Below are 15,468 nucleotides of genomic sequence, written 5' to 3' on the forward strand. Positions count from 1 at the left end.
AGCTACATTTAAGTAAATGTAACTTGGTTTTATTTTTAAAAACAAAGAAGCCAAGTCTTTAGAAAATTGTCTGTATGAGAGCTAACATATGATTGATGCTTTTGCAATGCACTATGATCATTTAGCTGTTAGGTATCTAGGCCTAATTTTAAAAAAAAAGCAAACATTTAAAAACATTTGTTGGCATCTCAGTGGGGACATAACGGAAAGCAGTGGAAGGAGCTGACTTAAATTTGAACTACATTTTTTCACTCTTGTGGCCCAGAATATGTATCTGTGGTCTCAGAGGACAGTGTTCACCTTCTGACTTCACATTATTGCTTTGCCATGTGATACTTTTATAGCATTCTGTAAAAGCTTGTGAGACTCAGTGGGGGTTGTTAGCTTTAAACATATATAAATATATCTCATGTGCAGTTACTGCAGAAAGCAAAATAATTCTGAAAAAAAAAAAAAAAAAGTGAGGATTAAGGGGTGGCTATTCTAGTTCTCCCTTGAGCCCACATGTTATAGGAGGGAAAGGACTAAAGAAAAATACATCTCAGAGAGGAGAGAGAGGGAGAAGGATCAGAGAGCAACAGTCCACCCTTATTTTCAATCAGGATACCACTCTGAATACCCCAGTGAGGGTCCTCAGCCAGGCTCCTGGGATTCCTCTGGTTCTCTTTGTGAAGGGGAGCTGGAATGACATTCAGTTTGACTCTGAAGAGGCTTTTACAGCCTTTAACTTTTAAAATCTCTTTTTAAACAGAGATGCTTAAGCTAGGTTTTCAAAGGACTTCAATTGCAGCAGGAGCATAGACCGGGCAAAACTACTTATAACCCCATTCTTGAGGAAACTGCTTATCGGCTCATCGCTTCCCAGATGGATCCCAGAAGTGATGGCATAAGTTAAGTGATGGGGCAGAGACTTCAGAGTTGTTGTTCTTTATCTTTTGATATTTATCTCATGCTTACTAGAAAGCATATCTGGAAGAAACCACCACAAGTAAGCGAGGAAGCTGGAATTAGCAGTTGGCAGTATTGCGAGTCTGATGGTTCTGAGCCAGCCCCTCTCCACTGCCTGGGTCAAGGCAGGAAAAAATGCACTAAAGGTGTATGTGGGTATATTTAAGTTTGGAGGAGGGGGTGAGAACAAATTACTATTTTTATTGGCCCTACTGTTATACATTCTGTTCTTCCTTCACAATCATAAAGGCTATAAATACTTCTTTTTTCATGATCTGAGATAGTTGTGTGTTACAACAGCAATGGCTTAAAACAAACCCTATAACATATGCAGCTACTTAGCATGAGGCTTGCAGTAAAACTGAATTCACACACCTTTAAGAAACAAATTAACAACAAAAGAAAACTGGCTAACCTCCATTCTTTCATCTCTTCTTGAAAAAAGTGTCTTCAGCAGCTCAAAAAAAGTGAAGGTTTTGTAGGCTTTTCTTTTAAAATAGCCTCAGGCTAGCATGGGACTGTAAGAACTGCTGCTTGCTGTTCCTGACAACAGTATTGAATCCCAGGTCTTGTAAGGTGTAAAATATTACTTACTGAGAGGTTCTGAACACCTTAAACTTGTTTATCTATAATAATTAGACATTCATTATTACAATTTTTGAATAGTTCATTGAAAGTATTTAAGAAAACTATCATCAATAAAATAATTCAGAAGGAAAGCAGAAAGGGACTTATTTGGGGACTGACAGCTAAATGTAGAAAAGGAAAACTAACATGAGTAATATTTTAAACAAAAATGCTAGTTATATTAGTTATTAAATAACATATATATAAACTTCTGGAGGTGCAGTTTGTGTCATGTGGTTTTGTTGTCTACATTGGGAGGAGAGGAATAATACTGTGGAAGGTCTTATTTCTTTCTGTGGACTCCAAAGGGAGCCTCGGGTGACCAGCTGTGCACAGATGTCTGTGCCTGATAGATAGCCCCCCCTTTCAGTCTGTTGTAAGGCTGGAGAATGGGACACAGCAAACATGGCAATTCAGCTGAGAATAATGCTTTCCAGGACTGGTAGGTCAATCAGGTTATCTGAGTTTATTTAGCATACCAACAAACATGTTTTCAAGCATTCAGAGGTTTAAATTCTTGACAAAGTTACAGGAAAAAGAAATAGTTGCATGCATTTCAAAAAAAAAAAAAAAAAAAAAAAAAAGGTCTGAACATAGTTTGGAATATGAAGCCTTGTGTTCCCTCTGGTGTGCTGAAGCTCATTTCTGCCATTGGGTGTTTTCCTTTCTGCCATGTGAAATGCTCTACCCCACTGTATTGTTAATGACATTAATGTATTGCTCTTTATTTATTGCTGGGCTATGTCTCATTCCTAGATTCAATTTAACTCTAAATCCATGCTTAAAAGGAAAGCAATTGCTTACCCTTTTGGGGTGGAGGAGCATCCACAGTGTCTGCTGGGGTGTGCAGAAGGCTGCAGTAGTTCTTGATGAGATGTCCTGAGAAGGTCTATCAGTGGTGTGCTTTTAACTCACAAGTCTTGTGGTTTGGAGCTTTTCACCAGAAATGGATGTGTCTTGGCTGCTGGAAGAACACAGTGGGAACGGTGCTGGGTTCTTCCACAGCCAGTATGCATGGCTGTGCGTGGCGTGGGCGGGCAGGGGCAGGCGGGTGGGCTTCCTGGCTGAGGCAAGGGAAAGCTCATCCCGTGACAGATCTAGACATTCCAGGTTTAGCTTTTTCTTCTGAACAAGAATAGAAAATCAGAACATAAAGAACTTGGTGTAATGAAAATCTTGGAGAAACTCTGAACTGAAGATTTCAGCACTTTTGTTGCAACACTTTCATGGAAGTGAAGTGGCTTGGAAGATTGGAAAGGGGAAAGATCTGCTGGAAAACAGAGAGGAACAACAAAAAACCCCAAACCTTAGAGCGTTTACATTCACACCAGTATTTTCATGGCAGGAAAAATATTACTTGCAAAGCTTTGAACATTCCACTTTTGGGGTTTCAGAGGTTTTTTTCCCAAAATACTGGACACTTTATTTACAACTCCAAACTATTTTAAACAAGTACTTTCAACAATGCATATATTATGTAGAAACTTAGTCTAATATTTTCAATCTCATACTGTTGCAGTAAGAGGTCATTAAAAGTTTGACGTTTCAAGATTTACTAGTGGGTTATCCATAATTCTGTTTTCTTGGTTAAAAGGTTTCACGTTTGATTTTGCAGTAGGGAAAAATATGCTTCTGTGCCATCAGCCCTTTTGCAAAGGATATCCAATGCAGTATAGTCAGGATGATGATAATGATCCTAAATGAATAAGTTTACAAATAAGCTACTTAGGTACTATGAATTTTAAAAGAATGTTATTTACTAGATCCCTCTTGAAGCAGGAATTAAAGAAAAATTATTTGAAAATCTAAATAATAATTAAAAATAATGAGGCAAAACTCATTTAAGATGTCTATGGGAGACTTGGAATGAAATTAATTTCCCTACCCTGTTCCAAGATCAGCTTTTGGAAAAAAGTGCTTTAAAGTGATTATGTAAGTCATTTTTCCCATGATGATTCCTTCTACTTAAAGAACAATGCTATCCTAAACTAACACATACAAGATTTAAAAAAACAAAACACATTAAACTCCATTTGATCAGGAAATAGATTATTAGAGTTCTGATGTATAATGTAACCAACGCAACATTTGTAAGTAGTTACAGACAAAATAGGTTGTACAGCAAAAGCCAGAGTCAGGCACAGCAGTCAAAAGAAAATTAGCATGATGCTGTTTCTTGACCACTTGCTAGATCCTATTCTGTTTAAATTTATTCCTTTTACAAGGAATTTGGAAAGAGTCACTGCCCTTATTCCATTTCAGTCAACATGTTGAAAACTGTATGGTTCCAAGAAAACCTTAGAGGAAGGAAAAGGGAAAAGAGAGGGCTCTTCATCCACACCGGTGGCCAGTGGGCTTTGCGTAAGCGGCTCCCTTGAGCTGGGGCTGCTGAGCAGTGCTATGATGCTGGTGAAACCCAGGATCCCAGTGCTGACATGCCCGATTTATGTAACTGCCGCACACAAAATGGTTATTCGCTAGTAAATTACTGCTTTTAATCTGCATGTAATCCTTCCCCTCCTATGTCAGATAGACACAGACTAATCCTTCTGCTCCCTTGCAAGCATTGTAAACCTTCCTGGGGTGGTTTGGGCTTTTTTTTTTTGAGGGCGAGGGGAGGGGAGAATTAATAGAAAATAGACTTATCAGCTCAAAAATGGTAACGAAAGCATCCTTTTTAGAAGATGCATTACCCGCCAGGGGAAGCACATAAAAGTATGTGCTTGCAGTCTCATTCATGAAATAGGTATGTGAGAAGGGACTTGGCTAAGCTTATGAGAATCCTGTTACAGAAATAATTTAGTTAAAACTCTTAATTTATCTGAGGACAGGGATATGAAACAGCTGAATGTTTTGAACTTTGAGGGATATTTAAAGCTCTGTATAGGTGTCAGCATATTCTTTCATGTGGAAGAAAAAGCAAAAATATCTTCTAGCCAAACAAAGGTTTTCAAAAGAAAGAAACTGTGCAAAACTCAACTAAGGGGAGATTTAAATTGTCAACTGCTAATATATTCTGGGCTTATCATGTTTTGAAATATTTTAACATCTGTTGAACACTTCAGGGAAGCATTAAGCTAAGGTTTTTGTTTGCTTGTTTCTCAACAGCCTTAAAATGACCATATTCCAAATAAATTTTGCTAGGCATATAACACTGGGGTATTTGCATCAAGATGTAAATGCATAGGGCCAGAATTGTAAACTTATTTGGGAACCTTAATCTCTCAGGCAGATAACAAGTGGGATTTGCAAGGCATGTAGTTACCTTACTGCTTTTGAAAGCAGTGCTGGTGTGATACTCAAATTGAAGCTGTAAATATGCCTTGTGAGGAGGCTGGGGGAGCAGTTGTGCTCTGTGTCTAATTGTTATGTTTAGATTGGTGACAATGTAACTCCAATCCCAAGTCTGAAGTTTACATACTAGAAATACAGATGGATTTGTTTTCTTGCCAGTTCTCAATGTTCAAGCGTTACTGGTGCTGAGAAGATACTTCTTTAAGGGCCTGCAGGTGGGTGGCAGAAGGTGTCCCCCAGGAAAGGCACACCTCCCCTGGCTGGCCCAGGTCTGCTTGAGAAGAGCTGAGGTAGCTGCTACAGGGGCTGTGTTCTCATAGCTCTTCCACCATCATTTTTCACCATTCACAGAAGTCTTGCTTTTAGGCTTGAGGGCCTGTAAGTCAGCTAGTACCCTAGCGGGTTGGGAGCAATATGTTCAGCAGGAGAAAGGCAAGGTCATGCTACCTTCATCAGTGTCTCTGTAAGAGACCCTCCTATCCATATCCTGCGGGTGAGAAAGGCAGGCATGTCAGGCTGCTGTGAAGACAGATGCTATACCACTTAGTCTATTTTTACTGAATTCTGGTTCACACCAAAGTTAGCCCTTAAAGTCATATGACCTTGACTAATAAAGGACACCATTTTGGTAAGAAATCTGGAGTAATCATTCTTCTGTTTATATTGTGGTTTAGTATGTCAGGGAGTACAGGCTTGAGTGCAGTATTGAGTAAGTGTAGTACTGGAGTCAATTCTGGAAAATGAGGTAACAGCTATTTGAATCTCTCTTGCCACATCCTGTCATTTGCAGTCACTTTTCTGACTAATTTTTATTCCCTCTGACAGTTGAAACCCCCTCAATAACCGGAACAAGAATTTATTTGCTTTTGAGGATCTGGCAAAACATTTTCAGTATTCACAACTGCAGGTTTTGCCTGCAGACTTTTTTAATGGCGTTTGATTAGTAATTGCTTCCCCACTTGTCAATGGTTAGTTAGCACGGATGGGTCCTGCCGTGGGATGCTGAGCTGGGGACTGCAGGTAAACAACCATCTGTCCGTAAGGATGCACGAATAAGTTGCTGTTCATACAATTTTCAGAAATGACTTTTCAGCACCCAAGTAAAAAAAGATGTGAGTGTGATAGAAGCAGTGGGACCATATAAACTCCATCTTTGGCTGCCAGAGTGATGGATGGTTCCATTAAACAAGGGCTGCATCCACATGCAGTGCAGAACTACCTTTAAGTTGCAATTTACATACCTTGAAGAGTCTTACAAACACTAGTGTCTACTGAAACGATCCTCTTAATTCAGCAGTTTTGAGTTCAGTTTAATAGACTTGATGCAGTGTAACTGTAGGTTCCCTGCAAAAGGGAGTATCCCACTGTGTCTTTCCCACTCCCTTATGTTAGATATTACAATCATACAACTGCACAACCCATCAGAGGCTGTCAGAAGCAGAGGAAAAATATTCCACTCAGGGGAAAAAAAAAAACCCAAACCCACCCCCAAACATTAGTTTTCTGTGGCATTAGTGAGCTGATCTGATTCATGGGTAGTTTCATGACCTGATGTCATGACTGGAGCATCCCAAAGTAAGAGATGAGGAAAGGAAAGCAAACTGTGGTTTCAACTGCATCCCTAGTTATATTGGCTAAATCTAACCCTTAGGGTTAATTGCTGTCATCCTTAATGGACTACAGCTGTGCCAGCAGCCCCACCGTTTAGTTGCCATAGAGTCACATACTACAGGTGCTTATGTTTCATTCAGTCCTGAAACCACCAGTATGCTGATGCTGCCCTATGAGTCTTTTTCTGTTATTGGCAAACAGTTTTTTATAAAGTAGAGCTAGATAAAAAAAAATGACCTGTTTTAGGAATGGGGCAAATTCTTGATAAAAAATACTGGTAATGACAGATTTATTCCCCCCCCGCCCCCTTCATGCAGCTGCTATGGAAACGGGCCCTTAAAGATCGTTTCAAGTATGTGCGGAGACCCATTGAAGATGATGAGCAAGTCCTGAGGAACAAATGCAAGTTTGGCCACAGGCGAGGACAGACCAGGAGATCTTCATTTGCTGAAAACAAACCTGATGATGTCCAGCTGCAGGTAGAGGTAAGGGGTTTTGGTGCTTAACTGAGTTCTGTGTCTTTCAGCTCCTCTGCTGACAGTAAGGCTGCCAGCCAGTAAAAAGGAGAACAAGGTGATCTCATCCTATTTAAACTCATTTTATATAGTTTGTCCTATAGCCAGACCCTTGACTTGCTTTCCGTTTTCAGAGACCTAAGTAGCAACAGCAGAGCTAAACGCAATACTGGTGCCTTGCACATTTGTTGCCATTTAGAGTTGTTGCCAACTGGACAGAAAGTTCTGGGTTTTTTTTAAATGCAGTGTTCCCATTCTGCTTTAGATAATACACCTCCAATTAGAGTGAAAAATGATAGAGGTTTATGTCTAAGAGCTGAAATCCCTGTACAAATAAGAATGCAAAGTGGTATTTGAGCTGGCAGCAAGTGGCCATATCCTACTGTCGCATTGCACTTTGTTATATAAAAGCTGTTTACGTTGATGTGTGATATACATAGGGATGCTTATGAATGTATGTGTGCAGTTGCTGCATATCCCTTTAGTTAGAGAATTCAGAGCTAACACTGCACAGTAAATGTTTGAAGCATACTAATTAATTTATACGCTTTCATAAATACATTAAGGTTCCAGTTATGCTTTGCCAATGCTCCTTACACTTCCTTGTACTGCAATTAAAATGTGGTAAAATTTAAACAACTGTAAGAATGTGATAAAGAAGATAGGTAAGCAGATATTTGACTTTAGTTTACACATGTCCATCCTGCTCTTTACGAGACACATGTATTTAGAGTGGTTAACTGGATGCATTTCTGCACGCATCGCCCTTGTGTTTGAAGGAAGCTATAGTTTTCTACCCAAAACTTTTGGGTTTTTTTGGTTTTGTGGTTTGTTTGTGTTGGGTTTTTTCAGAAGCTTCTGTAATTTCTGTTTATCCTTTTTTGATTAACGTGTGCAGGAATAAACTTCCCTCTTTTTGCCCGCTTTATTTGAAAGGTTTGCAAAATGTGTGAAGTAAGAAACCTTTCATTTGGGTGCAAAACAATAAACAGTCTTGCATGCAGTAAAGGAGAAATGACAGGCGTCTGGTTTTGGGCATGCATTAAGAGTTAGCCATCCTTTATCTGCTAATGCTTGGAAGGGCAAATACGGGTTGTTTTTGTCACATCAGCTAGCTGGGAAGGGCTTTGCAGTGATCCTGTAGGGACTGTGTGATCAACTTTATTTTTCTATAGAGAATGTCTAACTGCACTGTGCTGTGTGTCTGTAAACTAGGAATCACCCCTCTTTTTAACTACATTACCAAAGGACCTCACTAGTCATTCCTTGTTTGCTTTAGAAATTAAAGAAGGAGAAATTATTTTCTATCTTTTCTAAGGCCCTAGGCATTTTCTGCTAACCTTAATGTTATAAGCAAATAAGGGTTAAACTGGAAGAAGGCAAGAGGATGCAAAGTATCCCTAAACAACTTTTCCTTCCTTTCTCTCGTTTTTCCTGTATCCTGAACACACACACACACACACACACACATATATATATATATAAATAATATAGAAATATAAATGCAAGAATTAACACTTGTGGAGCCTATTAAGTCTTAAGAATGAGCCCCATAAAACTGAACGAATCATAACTTTCTCAGGTTTAAATGTGTTTCTACATTAAAAGCAGGTGTGTCTGACTCTGAGGTCCTAAATTCTGTCACTACAAATATGCACAGCTGAACAAGATGTTTGTTTAATATTCTTTTAAACAAATGCAGCATGGAGGTTTTTTATCTGTGTATTTAGGGACACACATAAAGGCACCTTTCTGCCAGTCCTTGGCACTACTTACTTTGTGATAAATTTAAAATGCTTAATAAAGAGTCTTAGCCTCAGAAGAATAAATACTTGGTCTAGAAGCCAATACCACAGGCAAAACCAAAGGATATTCAAATTATCATCAGTCAGATGCCCCTGCCTTCATCCATTTTCCAGGTCTGGAAGAACAGCTCAGCCTTGTGCGGACTAGAAGCCAACACATCACGATTATTTAAGGTAAAAGTGTTGGAAATTAATTCCAGGTTAAGGAGACCTGTGGAGAACAATCAGTGAAGGATTCCTAGCCCCTTTGTGTCACCACACTCTCCCTTAGATAGGCAGAGTAGGACGTTCAGGGCATTATAGGTTGAAGCCAACTGGGAAGCGGTGCAGATGAAAAAGTACATCTGTTCCTAACAGCTGACCTACTTACCAGCCACACAGCTGACTTACATATTGAGCTTTAGTTTCTAAATAGTCATAAGATGTAACTCCGCCAAATGTGCTTTGTGTCAGTATAATCTTGGATTGTTAATGGCATGAAACTGATAAAAAGATTATTTACTAATAAGAAGTCCCTCACCGGTATATCTGGTATTTGTTCTTATATAAAGAGAGTAACAAAGCTATTACTACTAATAGTAAAATCCTTAACCACTCTTTCTACTTTATCGTGTAAAAACCCAGCTGCTTGCCAGGACAAGCTTTCTGTGATGTTCTGGGGTGTGCTCAGAGCCGAAGATGATGTCTGCCCCATGGTCTGTCCAAGCCCCGTTACCTGCCAGCAGGCATTCCTCCTCCAAACACAGCACAAGCATTACGTGGCCTCCCATGCAAGGCATTGCTTCCAGATGCAGCATCTGGCTTTCTCCTCCGGTTTCTTTAAAACATATGATGATGTATTCCTCATTACATAGCATTACATTCAAGGAAGACCGAACACTATACTCATTTTAGAGTGGCTAGCATCACGGGAAAGGCCTTGAACAAGTGCAGGGCTGTAAAATGGTGGTAGGTAAGCACATAAACCCATGCTGGAGGTGTCTGTTACTGAAGGAGGTTTCCCTTAAAGTGGTGATCCTTATGACCACCAGGTTGAGCCGTGATTGCAAAGAGGCTTGGACTGTGCTTGACATAGACTTTAATATAAGCCTCTGTGTCTGAGGGATATTCAGAACCTGATCAGGAAAACCTCCTTAATTAACAGGTTTTCTGGCTATGGAGTGAGAGTCCTCCTCTGCCGTTTTCCACAGTCAGGCAAATATCCTGGAGCAGCAGTAATCCAAGAGGGAGTTCTTTGTAATGATAATGACCTTCATCTGCTGCAAATGGAATATACTTTCCACGAAAGGGGTCATCACACCATAAAAATAAAGAAGAAAGGCAAGCCAGTCTTCCCTCTGAAGCCAGGGTTGGATTACTGCTAAGGCAGCCATCCGGTGGCATGTTCTCATTGATCTCCTTGTTTGTTTGGTTTGGGGTTTTTTAGCAACAAAATGGCACCATAAACCTCTTTCTCTTCCCTAAGGAATTATTTGGCTTATGGTCCTTCAGGCTATGAGAGAAACCACCTCTTGCTAGTTGTAACAGGAGGGGCCATAGACTTGGGGGAGCCAGAAGGGATAGAAAGGTAGAGCACTCTCGGTGTGCATCTTTGGCTGGAGGATTTATCGAAAGGCAAAAGGCAAGTGCAGTTAGAGCTGGTGATTGGATTCCATATGATGAAAGCATGTGATTCAAATGTTACCTTAGTCATCACAGGGGTGGTGACCAAAGAGCAAATTGTCCCTTTCAGAACTTTAAGACTTCAAAACTTTTGAAATCTTGTCAGGTCAGTCTTGAGCAGTGCTGTCCATGGAAAGTATGACTTCACAGCCAATTCAGTTAGCTGAATACAGACACAAGAATGCCCACAGATATCCTGCATGGCTCCATCAGTCAATGCAGAAGGGTGTGGGTCTCCCGTAGGTCTTGTGTCATATTTCCCTGCTTTCAGAGACTTCTGTGATACCCTTATGACATCTCAAAAGCCACTACATAGCTACATTTATGCAACTGAATCAAGCTCCTTCAATCCATTCCAGCCGTTGTATGAGAAAACTTGTCAGCAAAGGGACTATCCAAGGAGATCTTAAGTTACCTGAATTTGAAGGGCATATAACAGGCTAGAAGAATTTTAATAGTTCATAATCTTAGAAGTGGAGGGAGTACAGTTGTCCTTCTGCCTCCAATTTCTTACATCCTATGACAGTTCGTATATGAGATCATCAGGGTTGCTCTGGAGTTGTCACACAAGTAAATTTGAAGTTAGGTGTGAAAAGGAGAAATAGGCTCTGACAAGATGTCAGTTAAGACTGTAGATGTTTGCAGATAACTGGGAATATTTGTCACACCCAGCAGAGCTGGAAATAGCGTAATGAAAACAATTTATAAAGGGGGCACCAGCAGGCCATCTCCTTTCTATGTCTATAGGATAGAGATAAGAAATGTTCTGGTGATTACTTAGACTGGGAGAAGTGGAAGGATTCTGCAGAAACTTAAACTCATGACCTTGGACATCTGCTGATGTTATTCCTGTACAGAGAAGATAAGTACGAATGTTGACATGGAAAATATGCAAATCCTCAGCCAAGAGGACCAGATGAAAATTGGAGACATCTGGCCTAAGAGGCATCCAGGTAGAAGCTGGGGACCGTGAATGCTTTCTTTGGTGGTATCATGTAGTACCAGAGCAGTGAAGCTGGTGAGAACATCCTTGCTGTAAGGCCAAGGTTTCCCCTTAACTAATGAGGCTCAGAGAGAGTTCTTGTCTTAGAGAGAGTGGAAGGGCCTTCTGGCTTTAAACAGGAGGAGGACTGTTGAAAAGCTGTGTGATGGGCTTCCTGAGTTTGGCCAAAATCCATATTAAGATCACCTTGGGTACCCAGAGCCAGATGTAATGATGAGGTCTGGAAGGCTTAACCTGCACAAAGTACCTGGTTCAGGGCAGGTGTAGAAGACGGTCCCTGAACCAACCAACATGAGGAAGCTGATTGTTGATGGAAGGAAGCCAGGCATTTAATGGGGTGAAGCAGATGATCCATCCTCTCTTTTGCCTTTACCTTTCCTCAGCCTGTGCAACCTTTTGCCAAAGTCATACTGATACCAGAACTGGGAGTCTGCTTGAGCCTCTGGGGGTGGTCTTAGGGCTAACAGCAATGATAAAAATGGTGATGGAAAAGTTGCTGCTTTTGGGTGCTTCACAGAAGTTTATTTCATTGGCTTTATGCTCATCATGATCTAGAGACTCTTTTCTGATGAAAGAAGGACCCAGGATTGACTGATGTCTACCCTGTGTGCTGGAGTTTCTTTTACCTCAAATTAGGCAAATTACACAAGTTAGACAATTCCTAGAGATATGGTTTTCTTTGAGGTGATAACTGACATCAGGTTTGTCAATGAGATTATGCCACTGCAGGAGTTAGAAACTTAAAACAGTGTTTCAGTGAGTGTGGAGAGAATAGGATTTGGGAGGCAATGGCTGGAGAAAAGGGAGGATGAGAAGAAAAGAAAGCATGTGCAAGGGAAAAAGGAAACCAAATGAATCAAACATCTGGAAAACTCTCAAAAGATGAACAGCTTGTGCATGAGATGCAGAAACTTGGCTCAGCCTTGTGTTTGAGGGGCCCTACTGGCAGGTACAGCATTAGGTACCATCTATACTGTGAATGCTATACACAGATGAAGCAGGGGTGATAGACCCTTTTCCTCTAAGATTAAAAGCTTCCAAATCAAGTGCTTGAATGTCTGCACAGCCAGAATGTGAGCATGCATATACAAATGATCATTCAGTGGCTGTACTTTTGTACTGTGATTTTTTCCACCAAAATTTTGATGTGCATGCATAGTGTGTGGTATTGCTTGCCTCATATTTTAAAATACTTTCGAGTCAAAGTAAAAACTTTAAACACAAAATCCTGATATACATCTTACACTTCACCTTCTTATTTATGTCACTCACTACCTCCATTGTTCTGTGAGTTAACATAAAATATGGAATACAGTTGTCCCTTGGTAGACGAAAACAGATTTCACCCATTTGCTTATGCAGTGTATTTGCCAGCTTACGAATCAGAAAGCAGTTGTGATCAGAAATAAACTGACTTACGCGGCTTCAAAAGTTTGCAGTTAGCATTGGCATGTGAGTCTAGCTCTGAAAGTCTCTGCCTGGCTCAAAAGGGTGATTATGTGTAATTAAAGCAGAGCCTGCTTTAATTAAACATCTCATTTGAGTACAAGTCAGCGTGGCTCCTGCAGTAGGTTACATGCTCATTTTGCATGAAAGCAGTCTGCCTGTGCTGGGTCACCTGTCTTTGTGCTCAGGGTTTGGACACGAGGGGTGGCACAGCTGTGATGCATTCTCAGTTCTCTCCCACCCTCTGGGACAAGATGGGCCCTGAGCAGTGTCCAGCTTGCTGCCCGCCTTTCAGGTTCAGACTTGTTCCAGATCAGTCTGGGGTGTTTTGAATTATTTTGAGCAAATCTCCGCTTTCTGGTGGTCATAGCCTGGTTTGAGCATTCCTCCTGATATAAAATGCCCCAGTGTTCAGCATAAGAAATGTCATTATGATGAACATGAAAGTCACCACAGATAAAAAGGCTGTCCGTTAAAGTAGTGGTATTAAAAACTGTTCTGTGCACTCTGTTTTTATGATGCCTTGTGTCTGTACATAATCCAGACAAAATAGCAAGACTTTTCAGTATTCAAAAATCAAGACATGAGATTAAGATTATGCTCACTTAGCTACCTGTGAAACCTGTTTCTTAACATGAAGAAGTTACAAAACCCAATTAATGGAAAAGATTATCCCAAACAAAGGTCCCACCATAATCCCAGTGTGAGTATGCAAGCATCATATTCTTCAATTAGACACAGAGAAACCACTGAAACTGCTGCTATCAGGCTTTCTTGCGTAAATTCCTTAAGCATTGATGCTAACTCTGATGCAGGTAGACTCAGCAATCAAGAAGTGTTAGCAGCTGCAACGCTCTAAGCAATAACATCAGTTGGGGTATGTCTCAGCATCTAGCAAGGAAAATTTGAAATATTCTTTCAAAGGAAATATTATTAGCTGCTTCTGGGAGCTGACAAGGGCAGCAATAATGAAAAGCAATACAACAGCTGTACCGAAACTGCAACTCATCAGCAACCCAGTCCCAAAGTATGATGTAAAAGGAGCTCCCACTCAGTGCTGGCACCACTGAATTTGTGTGGCACTGCTGTTCCAGGAGATGGTTCTCATTACCATTGCATGGTTTCTACCTTTCCAGCAAGCAGATTATTCTCCATCCAAAGGAATTCCCTCAAAGGTATATTCCCAAATCATCCCAGATGAGGAACCTGAATCCAAGGTTAGCAGTGAGCAGATCAACAGCATGCACTGCAGCATCCTCATATCCATCCCTTTAACTCTACTGGTCCTATTTGAATTCACTGTATCAAACCAGGGAGTCAGTAGGTCATGTTGGCATTCTTAAAAAAAGGGATCTTGATCTTTATTGTTAGCAACTGCTAGGCTACATTTACCATTCAGGAACTGGTGTAAACGCTTGTAAAGAGCAAGAGGTGCCTGCTGTCCTCACCAGAGGAGCTTTCATCACTCTGTGATTAGGCAGTCATGTTACTTTGGTGTTGACATTAATGACTTCTGGGATTTATGATGCTGGCTTTCAACAGTAACTGAAAGCTTAGACCTTGGAGATGCACATCATGCATAAGAATTGCTCCCTTCCTCCCCACAAAGAGATGTAGCAGCTTCACTTCCTTGGCTGTGGCACTGACTCATATAAGTGCCCTGCAAGCTGGGGCTTTTCACAGGAATATGGGGAAAAATCAAGATCCATCAAAAGGACATTAAAGAATTGGGCGTGTATTTAAAAGCCTGTCTCCAACCAAATGACTATCCTCTTGCTTCAGGAAATGGGAGACATGAAGGATTTGGAGTCTGGTTGGTTTATGTATGTATGTTTTCTTACTTTTTGTTACTCTGAGCATCTTAACACTTGCATATGTTTCCAAGTAGAACTCTGAATATCGACTGGGGGTCACTGTCAAAAGGCATCTGGAGCATGGGTAAAGAGCCCTGAAATCTGCATGGCTCCTAGATCTAGTGGCTTTAGTCACAGATACCTGAGATGCCAAGAAGATAAGGGCAGAGGCAGGCCTGGATGCTGAGGAATGGGCTCCCCTATTGCTGTCACTCATCACCTGTGAATCCAAGAGAAGGGCTAAGAGCCTTGGCAGGACGGCCCCTCAGGCAAGGTCTGCATTACACTGACACACAGCTACTGGATATGCTTTTCTTACCTCATCAACTTCCTTTCTGCACCTTTTTGAATCTTTTTTTTTTTTTTTCTGCTGTATTTCTCTTGAGCTTGTGACAAAAAGTCAGCTTGCTTTTTTAAAGCATTGCAGTAAATTCTCATTTGTTCCAGATTTACTTCTATTATTTAAAAAGAATGTAAATTCTTTACATTACTAATGAAGTACATGCATTGCTAAATAAGACAAAATTCTATATACAAAAATAACTAAAGATCACCAATTAACATTATCCTTATTGGTGCAAGGGAAATGGATATTAACAGCGACACAATTGAAAGTCTGGCCAGAGGAGTTTGGCTGGCCTCAAGAATAAAAGATCCCTCATTTAAAGAGGCTCTTAGTTCTGTCCTGCATATACGCTGAACGG

At 40.6% G+C, this 15,468-nt stretch overlaps 1 protein-coding gene across 1 annotated transcript in view; it reads left to right on the forward strand.

The window, feature by feature from the left end:
* The window catches only part of SAMD3 (sterile alpha motif domain containing 3), a 41,366-nt gene that overhangs the window by 17,057 nt on the left and 8,841 nt on the right, over positions 1–15,468 (forward strand). The window contains exon 6 of the mRNA XM_040599080.1: positions 6,798–6,959. Within this exon, the coding sequence (XP_040455014.1) occupies positions 6,798–6,959 (162 nt within the window). The remainder of the gene's footprint in view (positions 1–6,797; positions 6,960–15,468) is intronic.

This window comes from Falco naumanni, chromosome 6, assembly GCF_017639655.2.
Source record: "Falco naumanni isolate bFalNau1 chromosome 6, bFalNau1.pat, whole genome shotgun sequence".
In the NCBI taxonomy this organism is placed as follows: domain Eukaryota; kingdom Metazoa; phylum Chordata; class Aves; order Falconiformes; family Falconidae; genus Falco; species Falco naumanni.